The following is a 19,610-nucleotide window of genomic DNA, read 5'->3' as shown; positions in this document are numbered from 1 at the left end:
GGTCACAGGTGGGGTTACAGGGTTGTGGGGGGTGGGGGTCACAGGTAGGGTTACAGGGGTCATGGGGCTGGGGTCACAGGTCATGGGGGTGGGGGTCACAGGTGAGGTTATAGGGTCATTGGTGGGGTCACAGGTCATGAGGGTCACAGGTGGGGTTACTGGGGTCATGGGGCTGGGGTCACAGGTCATGGGGTGGGGTCACAGGTGAGGTTATAGGGTCATTGGTGGGGTCACAGGTCATGAAGGTCACAGGTGGGGTTACCGGGTCATGGGGCTGGGGTCACGGGTCATGGGGGTGGGGTCACAGGTCATGGGGTGGGGTCACAGGTGAGGTTATAGGGGTCATTGGTGGGGTCACAGGTCATGAGGGTCACAGGTGGAGTTACAGGGGTCATGGAGCTAGGGTCACAGGTCATGGGGGTGGGGTCACAGGTGAGGTTATAGGGTCATTGGTGGGGTCACAGGTCATGAGGGTCACAGGTGGGGTTACCGGGGTCATGGGGTGGGGTCACAGGTCATGGGGGTGGGGTCACAGGTGAGGTTATGGGGTCATTGGTGGGGTCACAGGTCATGAGGGTCACAGGTGGGGTTACCGGGGTCATGGGGCTGGGGTCACAGGTCATGGGGGTGGGGTCACAGGTGAGGTTATGGGGGTCATTGGTGGGGTCACAGGTCATGAGGGTCACAGGTGGAGTTACAGGGGTCATGGAGCTAGGGTCACAGGTCATGGGGGTGGGGTCACAGGTGAGGTTATGGGGTCATTGGTGGGGTCACAGGTCATGAGGGTCACAGGTGGGGTTACTGGGGTCATGGGGCTGGGGTCACGGGTCATGGGGGTGGGGTCACAGGTCATGGGGGTGGGGTCACAGGTGAGGTTATGGGGTCATTGGTGGGGTCACAGGTCATGAGGGTCACAGGTGGGGTTACTGGGGTCATGGGGCTGGGGTCACGGGTCATGGGGGTGGGGTCATTGGTGGGGTCACAGGTCATGAGGGTCACGGGTGGGGTCACGGGGGCGGGGGTCAGGCTGGCCGGAAGGGTCAGAGTCCACCCAGCATCCTCTCCCCACCCAGCTACGTGCTTCCCCCAGCTCCGGGCTCCCGCGCATGCCCAGTTCTGCTCCGTCCGCGCCCCTAGATCGTACGCATGCGCAGTGCGGGCCGAAGCGTGGGCCTAGCAGCCGCCTGCGCGTAACGCGGACTCGGCTCGTCCTCCTGAAGGAGGGGGGGGGGCACGTGCCGGCCGCATGCGCAGTGCGGCCCCACTCGGGCCCCCGGCGCTGGCTCGGAGCGCCGCGGGGCCCCGGCCGCGCCCAGGGGCGCATGCGCCCGCGCGCCCGCGACGTCGGCGCGAGCGTGCGTGCGCGCCCGGCGGGGCGTGCGCGCGCCCCGCGGATCGCCATGGAGGCCTCGGCGAGCGCAGGGGCCGGCGGCGGCGGCGGCGCGGGGCGGCGCTGGTACTTCAGCCGGGAGCAGCTGGAGCGCAGCCCGTCCCGGCGCGCCGGGCTCGACCCGGACAAGGAGCTCTCCTACCGGCAGCAGGCGGCCAACCTGCTCCAGGACATGGGCCAGCGCCTCAACGTGTATCCGCGCCGGGCGGGCTAGGCCGCGAAGCCTGGGGCTCGCGTAGCGCGGCCGGCCGAAGGGCGGGCGGGCGGGCGCCGGGGCGGGCACTGCGGGGGGCAGGGCGCTTCCCGGTCCCACGCGGCTTCCCTGCGGCGGTTCCCAGGGGTCCCTTGATGCCCGGTACATATGGGCCCCTCCCCGGTCGCTATAATCCAGCCCCCCCCGTGCCCAGGCGGGGGCAGCTCGCACGAGTGGGCCACGTGTGTGGAAACCTACCCCGCAGAGCCGCCGGGCACGGGGGGCGCTGCGAGCCCTGCCCCTGGGCGGGCCGCGGGGCTGCCGGCTCAGGGCCTTCAGCAAGGCGAAGCGGGGGCAGGCACCCCTTCCAGGCGGCTTTTCCCTAACCCTACGCCTTCAGCTCTCAGCTGACCATCAACACCGCCATCGTGTACATGCACCGGTTCTACATGGTTCAGTCCTTCACCCAGTTCCATCGCAACGTACGTATCGCTCGCACTCTCGCCTTCCCGGGCCCGGAAACCCTGGCGCGATGTTCGTTATCAGCGTTTCCCCGCCAGCGTCTCGGGGGAGCTGTGGCCCAGGCACCAGAGTGGGAGTCGAGAGATCTGGGTTCTCTTTCTCCCTGCTGTGCGGCCTTGAGTGCATCGCTTCTTTGTGCCTTCCTTTCCTTAGCTGTAAAATAGAAGTAACCCTGATCTACCGGGGAGGGGAGGTTGTGAGCTTCGGCTGATCTCTCTGGGCAAAAGCTGTAATGTAATTGACAGTAGTTGTACTTTTGTCACAGCGAACGTTCTTTGGACCTCTAAAAGATCTTTCTTGTTATGTGAATGTTCTCTCTAGTCAGCCTTAGAAATTGACTTTTTGTAGCTTTAATCCTGAACATTTAGGGACTTTTTTTAAAAAAAAAAAAAGTGGGGGGGGGATAACATTTTCCTACTACAGACATCTTAATGGGATACTGGAAGAGCATCTCCTCAAATCTGTATCTCCACCTTATCTCTGTATTTGAGGCCTGGAGGAAATCAGTAAATACAATGGTTTCGGAGTGCTAAGATTGCGCAGACCCCATCTGGACGCTAACACTGTAGGCTTGTGAATATTTGAACCAGGAGACCATTTTTGTTTTTCTCTCTCCATGAAGTCTGTGGCACCAGCAGCCCTGTTCTTGGCAGCCAAGGTGGAGGAACAGCCTCGTAAGCTGGAGCATGTAATCAAGGTAGCGCATGCATGCCTGCATCCTCAGGATACCCCTCCAGACACTAGAAGTGAGGTAAGTGGCCAGACACCAGCAGAATGATTTCCATGCTCGAGAGGGAGGGATGAGAACATCCTCAAAGGGTACTGCATCCTGAAATGTAGAATCCTGGTAATATAAGTAACTTGTGGGGCTAAAGTATCTCATTAACTCCAGTATATAACCATCTGTTCTGTAAATGAGTGGTTACATTGCAGAATGTAGCTTTCGAATCAACCACTATTGTACAGCACAATTTTCAGGCTTCTTCAGAGCAGATGACTTGTCTCTTCTGCTCTGTGATCTCTCCTGTTTCCCTCCGCTATGCCGGTGTGAACGAAAGAATCGGATGTGCCATGTAATCATGTCTGTATGAGAGGCTTCTGAGTAGGGAGTGGACATGTCTGTCAGAGTTAAATAGCACTTGTAGCAAAGCAGAAAATGGTGTGTGCAGTTCAATCCTCTCTCCACCCACCTAATGGTGGGATTGTTAAAAATGTTTCCATTTTCCCCGTCTCTCATGACAGCCCTTCATAACTGGAACTGAGTGTCCAACCCTGCTGAAAGGGGGAAGCTTTATCCAGGAGCCAAAGCTTGTAGAAAAAATTTGATTAAAAGGTTAAATTTTAACCCACACTGTTCACGTTGACATGTCCCTTTGTGTTTAAAACTCTCTTATGGAGAGAGAGAGAGACTAAAGCATGTAGCTCCAGCAGCAGCAGCAGCAGCAACCCATGTCAAATGAACACTAGCAGGGGAGTGTATCCATCCAGCACTCTGCTTTCTCTCTTCTGGGAGGGAATCTGTGCCAGTTCCCTCTAGTACTGAGTGGGATAAAGATTCCCCCTTGATTTTTATTTTTTATTTTTTTTGGCCTCCCTGAGAGAGAGAGTTAGAAATGTGCAGGCTTTATACAGCGTGCCTCATCGTGAGTAACCTGCCTGTCCTCTCAACCCCAGGCTTACCTGCAGCAAGCTCAAGACCTGGTCATTCTAGAGAGCATTATACTGCAGACCCTGGGTAAGTTTTTCAAAGCGGACGGGCTTCCACTTGAATCCCAGACCCAGGAGGGTTCCGCAGAGCGGAGAGTCTAACCCCCCCAGTCTTCTTCACAGCTGGAGGGCAGATGCACAGCTGGCCAATGGGAGAGCAAGAGTCCAGGCAACCACCTTTTTTCACACCACCACTTTCTTCTCATACACGTGTTTTCAGGGTTCACTTACTTTATTTTGAGTTGATAACGGCTTAAACATGCAGAGTTTGACTCGTTTCTGTCCCCTGCAGGTTTTGTTCTGCTTGGATGCCAGTTGCTCTGGGTACAAGTGTTATAAATTGTAACAGTGTGGTACTCTGTCTCCTATCCCAACCGCTGGATTAATCCGCTCTGGGGTAGCAAAGGGAGCCTAGAATGAACGTTCATGTTTTGATCAGGTTGCTTCTAGCATCAGTTTTCTTTGGAGGTTTTTTTTTTTTTAATGGAGCCCTTTATGTCTAAGATTTGGCCTTTCCTATGGCTCTACTAGACACCTGAGTGGTAGAGGCTTCTGTTGATTAAGAAAAAGCCAAACGAATCTTCTATTTTTTTTTGTTTTTTTTAAAAAAACAGTCTTTCCTGATTCATTCAGGAAACGACTAAGTCAGGAGACGACTAAGGGGGCATACGATAGAGGTCTATAAAATCATGGCTGGTGTGGAGAAAGTAAATAGGGAAGTGTTATTTACTCCTTCTCATAACACAAGAACTAGGGGTCACCAAATGAAATTAACAGGCAGCAGATTTAAAAGAAACAAAAGAAAGTATTTTTTCACACAACGCACAGTCAGCCTGTGGAACTCCTTGACGGAGGATGTTGTGAAGGCCAAGACTTCACAGATGTTAAGTGGCTTGCCAGTTACACAGCAGGGTAGCTCTGGAGTCAGCATTTGACATGTAGAATTCCTGGCTCCTTGTCCTGTGCTCAGTCCTCCCAGTTGCCTCTTCTAGAATCCCAGTTCTGCCATGACTGTGCTGGTGTGAGAAGTAAATGGACAGAAGTGGATGCTCAGCACGTGGGCTGTCATTTTTAAAAACAACTTACAGAACTAAATGGAAAACTGAAGCAAGGATTTCACTTCGTCTGACATTCATGCTACAGGCTCCCTCAAATAAGAAGACACTGCTTCCTTAGGGCGCTTTGGGTGGCACAAATTCCTTTGAGCAGATGCTAGTTTTCTTTCTTCCTTCCTTCCTTCCTTCCTTCCTTCCTTCCAGCTGCTGCAAGAGGCTTTGTCCTACTTCAAATCCGTAATAGGTGTTTTGCTTCCAGTGAAGTCTCTTCAGCAGTAAGCAATTTAGCTGCTTGGAAACCAGTGACCTTCAGGATTTGTGACTGGACAGCTTGATCCTTCTGTTTTATTCCTGCTTGCCTCTGAGCAGAAAGTGTGAGCTTTTAGTGCAGAGGGGAAGCTGAGTTGCCTCCCCAGGAGCAGGAGGCATGTGCGATATGTAAAACCGTGAGGATGCTGTGTTTGTTACCTAATGGTCACATGTCTCTGCCATTCTTTCAGGGTTCGAGATCACTATTGATCACCCCCATACACACGTGGTGAAGTGCACGCAGCTAGTGCGAGGTAAGAGACCTAAAGTGTGCTGTTGAACGCTTGCCACCTTCCATCACAGAGGTGGCTGTATTTCCGAGCTAGGTGACATGGTTCCTCTAGAGAGCTCAGAGTTGAAATCACGTGGGATGTTTTGGTTGAAAGGGCTGTATAAGCAGGAGGTGGTAGCATTCATTAACAGTGAATTACCCAGACACTCCACAGAGTGTGTTTCATTCAATCTAGCATTGAAGTAAAGATGCTGCAGTGGCAAATGGGTGCGGGAACGGGTATAATTTTGAGTTGCTGTAAAGCACAACACAGTGGTTTTGTTAAATGCAAGTTTTGTGTTGCTGTGGGGCAGAACTGAAACAAATCAGACCAGCAGGATCTTTCATATCCAGTTCTGTGCTTGCTGCGGCCACTCCCTGTAGAAGCCTGTACTTCTAACAGACTAGTACCCTGGAAGTCTCTGCCAAAGTGTTCAAGCTAACTCTTGTTTTTTTCTTTCCCTTTCCAGCCAGCAAGGATTTGGCACAAACTTCCTACTTCATGGCGACCAACAGGTTGTTACTTTTGAATTGATTCCTATGTTTTTAGCAGAGGGTTTTATCGGGGGGTGGGGGGAAAATGCCATTTGGACACTCTGGAGGATTATCTAGTGAGTTTGGGGGGTGTGGGGGGGTATTGTTTAGTGCTGTACAACAGAAGAAAGGGTCCCTGTCCCATGGAGCAATCTACAGCGGATGAGGGGACAGCTCCTGGACAGTGCACACTTCTGTTTGGGTAGTTAGAAGAAGAAACGGATTTTAAAGAGTATTTGAAGGAAGTGACTGTAAGTGCTCATTCGCATTACTGAAGTGCCTGGGAGCCCTGTCATGGACCAGGAATTCATGGCGCTAGGCACTGTCCAAACAGAACCAAATGATGCCTCCTGCCCCAGAGAGCCTTGCAATTGACAAGACAGCAGGTGGATGCAGATAGATGGGGGAATGCGAGGAAGCAGTGAGAAATTAGACCACTGCATAGCACGCTGCCAAATGCTAGACATTTATTCCTGAAGAGAGGGACTTAGAAAAGAACTAAGGCAGTTTGGCTTCTTTCTCTTAAAAGATCTTTAGGTGACTTCAGATTTTCAAATAAGGATTGAAAAATTAACTCCAGTACCAATAAGAGGCCCAAATTGGAAGCTTGTAAAAAATGGAAATTCTTGCAGCCATTAGTTCATACAAATGCATGGAATCGGGTTCAGTGAAAGGTGGTTTAACTTCAACCATGTGTATTGGAGACACCTAGGTTTCATTCTGGAGGGGATGTTGAGATGTTGGAGAAAAGCAGGGCAATATAGTGGAAAACGTAAAAGGCAGAGACATGCCCTTAGGTATGCAGGTGTCTGCATCAGAAAGGACTGGTTCAGCAGGTGGACTTGGGCTTAGGCTTGGTATACTTAAGTCTTGCCTGCACAGCTCTGAGGGTTAGGAGTGTGGGGGGCGGGAACCATACCTCTTAAGTGACATCGTTTTGCTGGCATAGCTTATCTGGGGAACTGTATAAGCTGCATCTCCATTAGGGTGACTTGTGGTCTGGCTATGCCCATAGTCCGTTTGTAGTGGAGATAAGGCTGCAGTTGGAAAAGCTGCTTCCATTCCCTGCTCTGCCACTGATTGATTGTGTGACACACACACACACACCTTGGGCAAGTCCCCCTCTGTCCTGCCATTCTATTAAATGGAAGTAATTCTCTTCCACCTCTGCTCCAAGGATCTCTGCTGAACTGGTTTTTAATCCTGATCTGGGAACTTTTTTAAATGACACATTTCAGACATGAACTTACTGAACAAGAAACACAAAGGAGATGCTACAGTGTGGTAGTAATAGTGATTTGAGGATATGTACTATCAACCATAAATCATTCTTTAAAATGGTAACTCTTAAGGGCATGTTCACTGGCACACCAGAACAGTGCAAAGCAGCTGGAACCCACTGGCTAGTTAAACTGATTACAGCGGCTTTGCATCACCAGAGCAGCACATAGCAACCCTCATATGCTGGCAGATCTGGCTCTTAATTGGCAGTTGACTTAATTCAGGTTTCAGAGGGTAGTCGTGTTAGTCTGTATCAGCAAAAACAATGAGGAATCCTTCTGGCACCTTAGAGACTAACAAATTTATTTGGGCATAAGCTTTCATGGGCTAGAATCCACTTCATCGGATGCATGGAGTGAAAATACAGGAGCAGGTATAAATACATGAAAGGATGGGGAGTTGCTTTACCAAGTGTGAGGTCAGTCTAGCGAGGTAAATCCATTAACAGCAGGATACCAAGGGAGGAAAAATCTCTTTTGAAGTGGTAAGAGAGTGGCCTGTTACAGACAGTTGACAAGAAGGTGTGAGTAACAGTAGGGAGAAATTAGTATTGGGGAAATTAAGTTTAGGTTTTGTAATGACCCAACCACTCCCAGTCTCTGTTCAGGCCTAATCTGATGGTATCCAGTTTGCAAATTAATTCCAGTTCTCCAGCTTCTCGTTGGAGTTTGGTTTTGAAGTTTTTTTGTTGAAGAATTGCCACTTCTAGGTCTGTTGTTGAGTGACCAGAGGTTTAGAGGCTTGTGTTTAGTGAGCCCAGTGTCTGTGAAAGGAGTGGGGCGTGGGTCCCCTGTCCGTGAGGCCCAGTGTCGGTGCTTTCCAAGTTTCCTAGACACTGTTTTCTTGATGCCCAAAGCAACAGTGACAGCTGGGCCAAGTAATAGACCAGGGGAAACTCTTGACAGGAGACCAGGCTCCCTTGTAGATCACTGAGGCATCAACCGTGGATTTAGCCCATGGCACTTGGCTGTGGAAGTAGAGGCGTGATTGGTGGAGTTATCTGTCACAGTGACCTCATTTAAGTTACCTGGACCTGCTTGGGGCTGATACAACAATCATAATCGTGAGTTGCAGTGACGGTTAACGACATCGCTTACTTTACAACTGAAATTTGTACAAAAGTAGGCCATGCTCTAGATTTATTTTTAAGTAAAACAAAGTTTTGGAGAGTCCATTCTGAGAAGATCATTCAGAACGAAGACGACCAACATATACTAAATCTCCTACAGGACTCGGCTTTTAATATATTTTAACAACCATTAGATTAATCTAGGGAATTCTCAGGAAACTAATCTTATATTTTGAGTGGGTGCTGTAAAGTTGGGGGGCAAATACAATGTATTTTTCATACAAAGCACAGGTTGAACCCCTGTGAAATGGAGATCAACCTTAACTGTGAAGATGTAACTGGCACCTCCAAATTGTTCTATGAAGTGGATTTGAGGCTTTGTTTGCCATATCGGGGGGGAGGGTGTGTGTGCAGGGGGGTTGAGGCCCAGTCCTGTGCTGCAGTGTCTCTCTGAGTTGGCAGTTGTTAATCCCCCAGCTCCATTGACATTCAGAAGCTGTGTGGTTTGAGGAAGCCAAGGTTTGAGAGAGGGAGGCAGGAGTGGAAGTCTCTGTGGGCTTTATTGTTTGAACTGTTGGTTGTTGGGTCTCTCATGATGATGGTGCATGTGTCATTACCGATCACGTTAACTTCACAGGAGTTTTGCTTGGGTTGGGAATCGGCATTTTCCAGCCATGTGAATTTGCTTCAGCAGAAGACATGGAGCTGTCTGAATCTCTCCTCAGGTTGAGCAGAGCCCACTTCCAAGCCAAGAACCCAGCTGCCCGCTGCTTCTCTCGGGTTCTGATGTTGGGCCTCAGGGGACTTGGGCTGAAGTCCAGCATAACTTAACTCTTTTTTCACCTGCAATAGGCAATGGGCCCCAGAGCCCAGAGTTGGGAGGAGCTTGTGGAGAAGCCTGGAAATGAATTGGTTTGAGCAGCACAGGGAAGTAACAAGTGACTTGGCAGTGCATAGAGACGCCTTGACAACAAGGGATGTCTTGGGGGAGGAATTGTCCTTTTCCCTTCAGGAACGTTCCCACCATGCCCACCTCTTCCGCAGTGTCTGTTCAGCGGGGGATTGTGTGTGCTGAGGTTCAGGCCTGGGAGTTCATGGCTTTCTGTTTCTCTCTCCCTGCTGGTGACGTCAGCCTGCACCTGACCACCTTCAGCCTGCAGTACACCCCTCCCGTTGTGGCCTGCGTCTGTATCCACCTGGCTTGTAAGTGGTCCAACTGGGAGATCCCAGTCTCCACGGACGGGAAGCACTGGTGGGAATACGTTGATGGCACTGTAACTCTGGAGCTCTTAGACGGTAAGTTTTGGAGCAAGGTCCCCCCCAAAAAGGCACTCTTATTATCTTGGCATCTATTCCTGGGTCTGCCATTCAGACACAGCCACTGACCAATTCATGGACTTCAAGGGCTTCTGATCTTGCCAAGGTTTTCAGTGTGGCAGCTTCTTTGGTGCAATAGAGACAGTCGAAGTCATGGAGTGGGATGAGCTTAACTAGTCAGTGCTGCTACTTCACTGTATTTCCCTTCCTGAAATAGCTCCATCTCATCATGAATAGCTCCACCCATCAGTGAGCAGCGGGCTGCTGGCTTGTGGCTGCTCTGCGTCCTCCCTCTGACCCTCTTGTCTGTGTTTGGTGTGTCCCCTTTGCAGAGCTGACTCATGAATTCCTGCAGATTCTTGAGAAAACTCCCAACCGGCTCAAACGCATCCGCAACTGGCGGGTAAGAATTTCCTCTCTTGGGCTGCTGTCCACTGCGCTGGCTCTGAGTCTGCTGTCTGGCTTCTGAGCTGTGTTGTCTATAGTACTGACAGTGTTCAGGGGAAGGAGGGGCACTTCAATATTAAGGGTTAACAGACCATACATTTCTGTTTTCATTCGTCTTGAATAAACTCATTGATGAGCTCGCTTTTTTCCTAGCCAGGGCTTGACAAACCCACTCCTTCGGGAGGCGTGTAACACCTCCCCGTCCATGGGCGAGAGGGGAGGGCTGTGTGCCACTTTCTGTGGCCTCTAAGCTTTGCTTTAAACCTGTATGTTTGAAGCCATGAGGGCTACACGAACATAAGAATGGCCATACTGGGTCAGACCAAAGGTCCGTTTAACCCAGTATCCGATGCCAAGGGGCCCCAGAGGGAATGAACAGAACAGGGAATCATCAAGTGACCCATCCCTGTCGCCCATTCCCAGCTTCTGGCAAACAGAGGCTAGAGACACCATCCCTGCCCAACCTATCCTGCATGAATTTATCTAATTCTTTTTTGACCCTGTTATGGTCTTGGCCTTCACAACATCCTCTGGCAAGGAGTTCCACAGGTTGAATGTGCATTGTGTGAAGAAATACTTCCTTTTATTTGTTTTAAACCTGCTGCCTATTAATTTCATTTGGTGACCCCCTAGTTCTTCTGTTATAAGTAGTAGTAAATAACACTTCCTTATTTACTTTCTCCACACCCGTCATGATTTTATAAACCTCTATCATATCCCCCCTTAGTCATCCTTTCCTAGCTGAAAAGCCGCAGTCTTATTAATCTCTCCTCATATGGCAGCCCTGTTCATACCTGTAATCATTTTTGTTGCCCTCTTCTAAACCTTTTCTAATTCCAGTATATCTTTTTTGAGATGGGTCGACCACATCTGCACGCAGTGTTCAAGATGTGGGCGTACCGTGGATTTATAGGGACAATATTATAATTTCTGTCTTATTTTCTATCCCTTTCTTAATGATTCCCAACATTCTATTAGATGTTTTTTGACTGCTGCTGCACATTGAGTGGATGTTTTCAGAGAACTATCCACAATGACTCCAAGATCTTTCTTGAGTGGTAACAGTTAATTTAGACCCCATCATTTTATATGTATAGTTGGGATTATGTTTTCCAATGTGCATTACATTGAATTTATCAACTGATCGATTTTTCTGATTGAATTTCATCTGCCATTTTGTTGCCCAGTCACCCAGCTTTGTGAGATCCTTTTGTAGCTCTTCACAATCTGCCTGGGCCTTAACTATTTTGAGTAGTTTTGTCATCTCACTGTCTACTCCTTTTTCCGGATTGTTTACGAATATGTTTAAATAGGACTGGGCCCAGTACAGATCCCTGGGGGACACCACTATTTACCTCTCTCCATTCTGAAAACTGACCATTTATTCCTACCCTTTGTATCCTGTCTTTTAACCGGTTACCGATCCCTGAGAGAACCTTCCTTCCTTATCCCATGACTGCTTACTTTACTTAATAATCTTCCGTGAGGGATTTTGTCAAAGGCTTTCTGAAAATCTAAGTACACTGGATCCCCTTTGTCCACATGCTTGTTGACCCCCTCAAAGAATTCTAGGAGATTAGTGAGGCATGATTTCCCTTGACAAAAACCATGTTGACTCTTCTCCAACAAATTTTGTTAATTTATATGTCTGACAATTTTGTTCTTTTCTATAGTTTCAAACAGTTTGCCCAGCGCTGAGGTCAGGCTCACCGGTTTCTGTCATTGCCGGGGTCCCCTCTGGAGCCCTTTTTAAGAATTGGCATCAACCACCTTAAATTTGCCCTGCCTTAAACAATAGAGGTGTGACCTGCCCAAAGCCCTAACCCGCAGCCAGGCGCTAGTCGCCTAGGGCCTCTCACCCCAGGGCATGTTGCTCTCTGCTGCTGTCTGTATTTGTAAACATGTGGTCTCTTCTGGGGCAAAAATGTGTTTTGCAAAAAGTTTTATCCCCCAGGCTGGTGCTGAAGCAGGTGAGAGATGTACAACTTGTTGCAGGACCATCTAGTGTGATAGCCCCAATACGAGGGAAGCTGCGTGATCATGAGCACCTTAGTTTTGCTGCTTACTCTGCACAGTGGCAGTTGCTCCCTTTTTCTCCCTGAGTGGGTAACAGGGCCTGTGTCAGTGACACAAAGCCACTGAGATACAAATGCCCTTTCTTGCTGCTTTATTTCAGGCTTCCCAAGCAGCCAAGAAATCCAAAGCAGACGACCAAGGAGAAGATGAGTGCCTCTCAGAGCAAACTATTCTCAGCATGATCTCCAGGAACAATTCTGACATGAACATTGCAGGCTTAATGAGTATGTCAACTTCCTCGACTGCAGGAGCCGGGCCTCCCCTCCCAGATGGAGAGGACTCTCCCACTGATCTGAGCAGTATGGATATGTTTCAGTCAGAGCACTGGATGTCCCACCATCCTCCACACAAGCTAGAGGCTGGCCAGGTTCACAGGACTAACGAAAGCTCAGCAGCCACTGAGCAGGATGGCGCTGCTTACCAGAAGCAGAGCAGCAAGAGCGCGCCCTCAGCAAAGGTGTCGCTGAAAGAGTACCGCGCCAAGCATGCTGAAGAGCTGGCCGCACAGAAGCGGCAGCTGGAGAACATGGAGGCCAACGTGCGGTCTCAGTACGCCTATGCTGCACAGAATCTCCTGGTCCAGCAGCAGAGGGAGAGGGAAGTCCAGCAGGAGAACAACCCCTCCCCAGTCCTGAAGATTCCCACCGGCAGCTCTGAAAGCGCAGAGCGCCCTCCTTTGGAGAAGAGCGACAAGGCCTCCGCCCTGAAGCTGAGGATCCCTGTGGCAGGGGGAGGAGGGGACAGACAACTCTCCTCGAAACCAGAGGAGATCAAAATGCGCATCAAGGTGCCGACTGCCTCGGATCGGCACAGCTCCTCAGACGAGAGCAGCGGGAAGAGCCGGGAGCACAAGGAGAAACACAAGGCCCACTTGTCCAACCACCACCATCACAATCATCACTCGCACAAACACTTGCACGTGCAGCCAGCAGCTGGGGCCAGTGGCGCCGGGGGCAAGCGACCAGGAGACTCTAAACACAGCAGCCAGCAGGGCAGCCTGGCCCATAAAAGCTTCAGCTTGTCTGGGTCCTCTCGGAAAAGGCCTCTCCTGGAAGAGGCGTCTGCTGCTGCACATGAGCACCAGCCAAAAATCAGTAAGAGCTCCAAAGCTGCTGGCATGCAGTTTTCTTTTGCCCACCTCCCCGGGGCTACCCAGCTTCCTGGGCACAGCTTGGATACAGCTGGCCTCCCCTTCCCCCAGGCCGGCAAAGCCAGGGGGACCCATGGGAAATCGGACAAAGGCCCCACCGGTGCTAATGGGCACAACGCAAACCAGGCCATTGACTACCAGGATACAGTCAACATGCTGCACTCGCTGCTGAGCGCCCAGGGTATGCAGCCCACCCAGCCCCCAGCTTTCGACTTTGCCCACTCGTATGGCGAGTACTTGAATCCAAGGGCCGCTGGGAGCTCCAGAGCTGCCAACACGGACAAGCCCCGACCACCCCCACTGCCCTCAGAACCCCCTCCCCCCCTCCCTCCTCTGCCCAAGTAAAGTCCTTTTTACTACTGAGTTTGTATAGACATGCCTGGAATCTGGGCCACCCCCTGCAGGGGAGGGGCAGGGTGGTCTGACCCCACTGCCTCACAAAACTATTTTATTATTATTATTATTATTTTATTATTTTTATTGGTCTTAGAGTGCGGAGTCCTCCAAGCTGTGAAAGGATAAGAAATGTCCTTCCTTCTCCTCACTCTCCCCATCAGAATCCCACTGGGCTGCAGGGGCCTGCCCCCTCTGGGAACGGAGGCCCCTCTGGGCGTTGCAGTGGGGGCGGGGATGTGGGGGTACCTAAAACGTGTCGCAGAATCTCTTAAAGACATTTTTAAAATAATTTAAACAGTAAGTTATATCTGTTCGTAGTATTTTGTTCACTTTAATTTTGTGAAGCTGGCTGGTGGTGTAAAGTGCCCTAGCGCTGCTGCAGGGGCTGGGGGAGGGAGCTTGTGTGAAGGGCTTGCATGGCTTGTCCTCGGCTCGTTTGAGCATTGAGTGGTGTAGAGAAGGTGGTCAGGAGCTGACCTGTAAGAAGAGGGCCATGAATGGAAGCAGCATGGTCTGGTGGTGATGGAGCCAGGCAATTCCAGCTTGGGGCATTACCTGGGCTGAGTCGCTTCAGTTTCCTCCTTTGTGAAATAAGGTTGGTGCTGACCACCTCCTCCCCCTTGCAAAAGGCTTTACCCACCGGTTGGTGTTGGCTCTGTCCCTCCTTCCTCTGGAGGGGAGGATCCCTGTGCACCTCAGTATCACTGGGAGGCAAGGGCAGTTCCCTACCAGATCGTGCTGGTTCCATTGAAAAGTCCCCACTGCTGTGACTGATTCAGTCTGCCATGTGCCAGTAGTGAGGGGGGGTTACAGGGTCAGAGTGATGGGAGTCTGGCTGGCTGTAGCACAAAGGGGCTGCTGAAATGCGGATGGGTCTGCCGCCTAGAGCAGCAGCAGCAAGGTGCCATCAGGGATCTCGCTCCAGTCTCCTGTGGGGGGGGAAGCGTGATAGTGGAGGTGAGATTGGGGATGGGGGAAGGTGCTGTGCCCAGGAGGGTGGTGAAACAGAATTGTGATTGGGGGTGCTTCAAAGTGTATTTCAGTCGCATTATGGAATAAGATTCTTCATATTTGTTGTTACAAAGAAAAAAAACTGCAAAAAAGTGAACTGTTTTGAAATAGTCCTTTCTAGGGGCCTGAGGTTGAATGTGAAAGGACCAGTCAGGCCAGTGTGTGACTTGAGTTTTCACTGCAAAAGGGGCTGGGACCCCCACTTGGGCTGACATTCCTGTGGGGGTTGGGAATCTCTGTATTTCCCCGAGCCAGCTGGGGCCAGAGTTGCTGCCTGTGTATTTCTGCCCGCTCAGTTGCTCATAAAGACAAGCGGTCACGTGCTTGGAGCTGGCTTGAGTTCTGGGGGCTGTAATTGGGAGCCCCCCGCAGGTGGCAGTGGCTGGAAAGAGACCTAGTCATTTCTGCCTAATGCAGAATCCTCCTTGCATTTGCCCAAGTCTCTTGGAATCTGACCATTTAACCCCCCACCCGCTGGCTAACACTAGTTCTGTTGCAGAGTATGTGCGCCAAAGATGCAGCGCAGACATCTCCTAGGATCTGAGGCAGCTGCTGGGGACAGGTCACCGTCCGGGTTTTTAATGGCATCCTCTCAAAATGCACAAGTCCTCTGTAAAGCTTGGGCTGGATTCTGCACTTACTCTGGTGTCAATCTGGGGGAAATTGCTGAAGTCAATCCAGACTGACACAAGTTTTACCCAGAGGAGAGTCTGACCCACTGCATCTGGCTGATGTAATGCAAAAGCACCAAGATACAGATTAGCTGAGGGAGGGACTCTAGGATCAGCCTACCTGTGTCTCCAGTTAGCATTGTTAGAGCAGTTGAGTTTCTGCTGTCTAGAAAAGTCAGTCCTGCATCTGTGTGGCACAGACCGGAGGGTACCACTAGGGGTAGCTCGCTGAGGGACCCCTGCGGCTGCTTTGCTGCTGCTCTCTCCCAGAATGTGGACCCAGAGCTGCTAGGGAAGCAGGGGAGCCCTAGCTAGTTTTGGGCAAGCTTTTTTGTTTCATTTACTCATCTCCCCAAGAAGCTGGAGGTTTTCTCTTCTGGCACAGGTTATAATTTTCCAAATTTCCAGTAAACTGGCTTCACATGCTTTTGGGAAACTTCATGTCCCCTGCATTGAACTCTGCCTGTCTTTTTAACTTTCTGTTTAACCTGGAACTGCACTGTCCCAGGCCAGGGAGACTCTCTCAGTGCAGGGCTGTCATCTGGTTTTGCGTGCAAAACTTTTATTCCCTTTTTACGTATGTAACGCTGAGACTCCCAGCAGGGATTTGGTCTTTGCTTAACCTGCAGCTTTTGTGGCACACTAGCTGTCTCTTTAACCAAGCCATTAATGAGGCTTTCTTTTAATCACGGACATAGGCACTTTCTAGCTCTGCCCTTTCGCTTTTAGGGATTTTTAGCTTACTGATTCAGATGCAGCCTCCTCTGCAGGGGTTGGATGGAGCAGACCCTTCATAGGGTTCAACAGACTGGCGTTTCTCTGGGGGGTGTCTTGTCAGTTTCTGGAAATTTTTTTTTTTTTTTTTTAAATGGCTACATTTCTTAGAACTTCCAGCTGCAAAGCTAACCCTGGGGTTGATGCACTGCCCTTAGCCCGCTGCCATAAACAAGTACAGCCGATGACCAGGCTTCCGGAATTCCGTTCCCATTTGGACCCCTCAGTGGAAAGGCCAGTCTTTCAAGAGTGCTCAGTGCCCGCCAGCTCCCACAGAGATCACCCAGGAAGCTAGAATCCTGGTTTGGTGGATTGTGTAAAACTTCAAGCTCTCTTAAAAAATGGAGGGGGGGAAACCCAACTGTTAAATTATCTCCTTCACAACAGGTGTGAGCTTGCGAATCCTGCATAGTTTGTGGTATGTAAGGGGCACAGGCCTTGTGGGTATTTTTCCTGTGTGGTGGATCATATTTTAAAGGATGGGGCTTGGGTTAAGATTGTGGGGGACAAATTCTGGGGGAAAAAAAAAAATCTTTGTTCTCTAGGTTTCTTTCCCTGTGTGATTTAAAAAAAAAATTTTTTTTCATAAGAGAAAGTATAAAAAGGTAAATGATTTATCAGGGGTTTCCTTTTTAAGATATAGTAAGAGTTTGGCTTGAATCATGGGGGAACTTTCTTCTGGCATCCCTGTCCAAAATGCATCTCACATCCCATATGGAAAAAGAGCACAATGCACTGAGTAGAGAAATCACTCGTGTTTCAGGCACTCTTAAATGCATGAATTCAGTGTTTGCTTTACCATCTAAAATTGCCTCTAGGTTTTACCCAGAATTCTTGGTGTGCTCATGTAATAGAGCAGAGAATCTGACTTCCCATATGCTATGGGCCCAGCTTGGGTGTGATGGGAAGAGTGGGCATTAGTGGATCAGGAAATGGAAGTAGGTAGCCCTGACTGAAACTCATTTGGCATTCTGTGCTTTGGTATGAGCTGACTTTCCTCCTGGCAGTGGAAAGAATGGCATGGGTGTAAGTCACTGGATGTTGGAGGTGGGGTGGAGGCTGCTCCACCTTAAGTACTTGATGGTTGCTTTTCCTGCATTGCCTCTCTCTGGGTAAGTAATCTGGCTTCCGCCATATCTGTGCAAAGGAGGCTACTCTGTCACTGTCACCGGGTGTGAAATGTACAGTGCTGCTGAAATTAGCAGACACTTTCCATGAATGTTCCAATCTTTTCTTCCACATTCAGTTTGTCCCCATATTTCTTGAGAAGGTGGGGAGTAAAATATAGGGTCTGTGAAACCTCTGCAGTGAGGGAAGGAAGCTCTGCCCGAACTTTCCACAGCACAGATAACCTCCTGCAGTCATGACTCTGCTCTCTTTCACATAGACACTAAGCAAACATGGATTGTGAAGATAACAGCCCTGCACCCTGGTCGCACTCCAACATGCTTTTCCCCTCTGAGGAGGTGTATGGTCTAAAATTCTTCATTCCTTTGTTTGGGGAAGTGATGGGAGGGAAGGATGACTGCAGGGGGGAGAGAGGAAGGGCAATTTAATCCTATTCTGAAGTGTTACAAATATTTAAACTTTGGACATTATTTTTTAAAAAGAGAGACAAGTTTGCTACAATTCCATTGTAAACTCATTTCCCTTCCAGACATGGCTATGCTGGCTGTCTGGGAGGAGCACAACTGGCTTGAGCCTTCACTGCCACCCCGCTATTGGGATGCGAAAGGAACGCTTGACAGCATTCAAAGTACTGGTGCTTCACAACACCTTTGACTACTGGCGGTCTGTACATAGTGAGGGCTGGGGGGTGATAAACTGCACCATTCCTAAGCTTTCTCCTTTCTGTGATTATATGAAACTCTGATTGGATTCAAATTTTTTTTTAAACCCACATCAAGCCAAAGAGCCCAATCAATGCGTTTTCTGATCTCTCAATCTCTCACTCAGGGTCTGCCTTGTGGTTGCAAACTGACCAATTTGGGTTTTTCCCTTCCCTTCCACTGCTGCTGTTGCCTGTCTCCTGATACCTACTGCATTGTTTCTCTCCCCCCCGCCCCCCATACAAAATGTGAAGAGCTTCCTGTGCACAAACCAGCAGGAAGCTGGATAACTAATGGGGCTACAGGTGTTGGCGATCTTGCTGTCAAGTATGTTTCTCTCTGTATTTATCCACATCAATAAAAGTTAAAGGCAAAGGAGTCAATGAATTCAGTTGCTGCTTGGTTTTTTAACTGATAATTACAAAGGGAAAATAGGCTCAGCCTGAGGTTAAGGTGCAGACTTTAGAAGGGGGAGACCTAGCTTTTATTCCTGAGTCTGCCCCAGACTTTGTTGCTGTTCCTCGGTTTCCCATACTGAAAGTGGGGAGCGGAGTGTCAGCCTCCCAGCTTGAAGGCTGAGGTAGTGAGGGGTTGGCCATGCTGGCTGGCTGGGGAAGTGTCACGTGTTAAGACTCCTACAAGAGGCAAAACCCTACCTGATCTCATCTGTTCTGTGTATAGAAAAAGAGGAAGTCCCCAACTGCCGGTAATGGCACTAGTGTGCTCCTCGCCTCTTGCTGTGCATAATTCACTGTTCAGAGCTTTCATTGCCATGAAGGCTGGATATCCAGCCAAGAAAAGGAACTCCAGCATGCCAAGCTTGACAGTGAATTTATAGTCTAGGAGGAATGGCTCAACCCTAGCGTGTGCAGTGGACAGCTGGAATTTACTTCCCTCCCAGTGACTCTGAATCATAGACTATCAGGGTTGGAAGGGACCTCAGGAGGTCATCTAGTCCAACCCCCTGCTCAAAGCAGGACCAATCCCCGACTAAATCATCCCAGCCAGGGCTTTGTCAAGCCTGACCTGAAAAACCTCAAACGAAGGAGATTCCACCTCCTCCCTAGGTAACCCATTCCAGTGCTTCACCACCCTTCTAATGACAAAGTTTTTCCTAATATCCAACCTAAACCTCCCCATTGCAACTTGAGATCATTACTCCTTGTTCTGTCATCTGATAATGGTCCAAGACAGGGTATTTTGTCTAGCTAGGCACGCTATTCATAGCCGCATGATATGAAGTAAAGATGGTTGCTCTGAAACCTGCCTAGCTTGGCTGTGAAGTTGCTGCTTTCCTGATAGCATCTTAGTACCTCTGTGAAAGGACGTGCTGGTCTTAATCCACAAAGCTAACCTGTCCTGGTTCTGAAATTTTCTCCCCTCCCCCCCGTTTTGAGGAGGGGCTAGCTGGGTCCATGGTACTGGTTCTTTGGGCTTGGGCGTCCAGGTTCTTCAGTGCCAAGTGGAGGCTGGTAACCTCCTTTTTAAAGGGGGATGGAAGAGACCCTGGAGCCCAGGAGGAGCCAGCTGGAGAGTCGCCACTTGTTTCTGCACTTGCTCCTGCTGTCTGAGGCCATGCTGTACAGACGCGCACCCTGGCCTTGGGGC

At 49.9% G+C, this 19,610-nt stretch overlaps 1 protein-coding gene across 3 annotated transcripts; it reads left to right on the top strand.

The window, feature by feature from the left end:
• Nucleotides 1-1,361: 1,361 nt before the first annotated feature.
• On the top strand, nt 1,362-18,389 carry CCNT1 (cyclin T1). Of its 3 annotated transcripts, XM_037883794.2 has the most exons (9): nt 1,362-1,582; nt 1,984-2,065; nt 2,728-2,856; nt 3,780-3,840; nt 5,368-5,430; nt 5,918-5,963; nt 9,464-9,627; nt 9,981-10,051; nt 12,272-18,389. In XM_037883794.2, the coding sequence occupies exons 1-9, from the start codon at nt 1,401-1,403 to the stop codon at nt 13,664-13,666; spliced, it is 2,193 nt and encodes a 730-aa protein (XP_037739722.1). In that variant the 5' UTR covers nt 1,362-1,400; the 3' UTR covers nt 13,667-18,389. The 3 variants fall into 3 exon arrangements, 2 of the variants coding, with proteins under 2 accessions (XP_037739722.1, XP_037739723.1); XR_006286668.1 differs by lacking the exon at nt 9,464-9,627 and having other exon boundaries at nt 12,272-12,350; XM_037883795.2 differs by lacking the exons at nt 9,981-10,051; nt 12,272-18,389 and having other exon boundaries at nt 9,184-9,542.
• The last annotated feature ends 1,221 nt before the right edge of the window (nt 18,390-19,610 follow it).

This window comes from Chelonia mydas, chromosome 20 (assembly GCF_015237465.2).
Source record: "Chelonia mydas isolate rCheMyd1 chromosome 20, rCheMyd1.pri.v2, whole genome shotgun sequence".
Taxonomy (NCBI): Eukaryota; Metazoa; Chordata; order Testudines; family Cheloniidae; genus Chelonia; species Chelonia mydas.
Note: the sequence above shows the minus strand (reverse complement) of the source record. Positions and strands in the feature narration are given on the sequence as shown.

What these genes read in the sequence shown, in the direction of transcription:
- CCNT1 (XM_037883794.2), top strand. Translation starts at nt 1,401, where the DNA reads ATGGAGGCCTCGGCGAGCGCAGGGGCCGGCGGCGGCGGCGGCGCGGGG. An exon ending in ATGGGCCAGCGCCTCAACGT is followed by an intron (nt 1,583 to 1,983) that starts GTATCCGCGCCG and finishes CTACGCCTTCAG; the next exon opens with CTCTCAGCTGACCATCAACA. An exon ending in CATTATACTGCAGACCCTGG is followed by an intron (nt 3,841 to 5,367) that starts GTAAGTTTTTCA and finishes CCATTCTTTCAG; the next exon opens with GGTTCGAGATCACTATTGAT.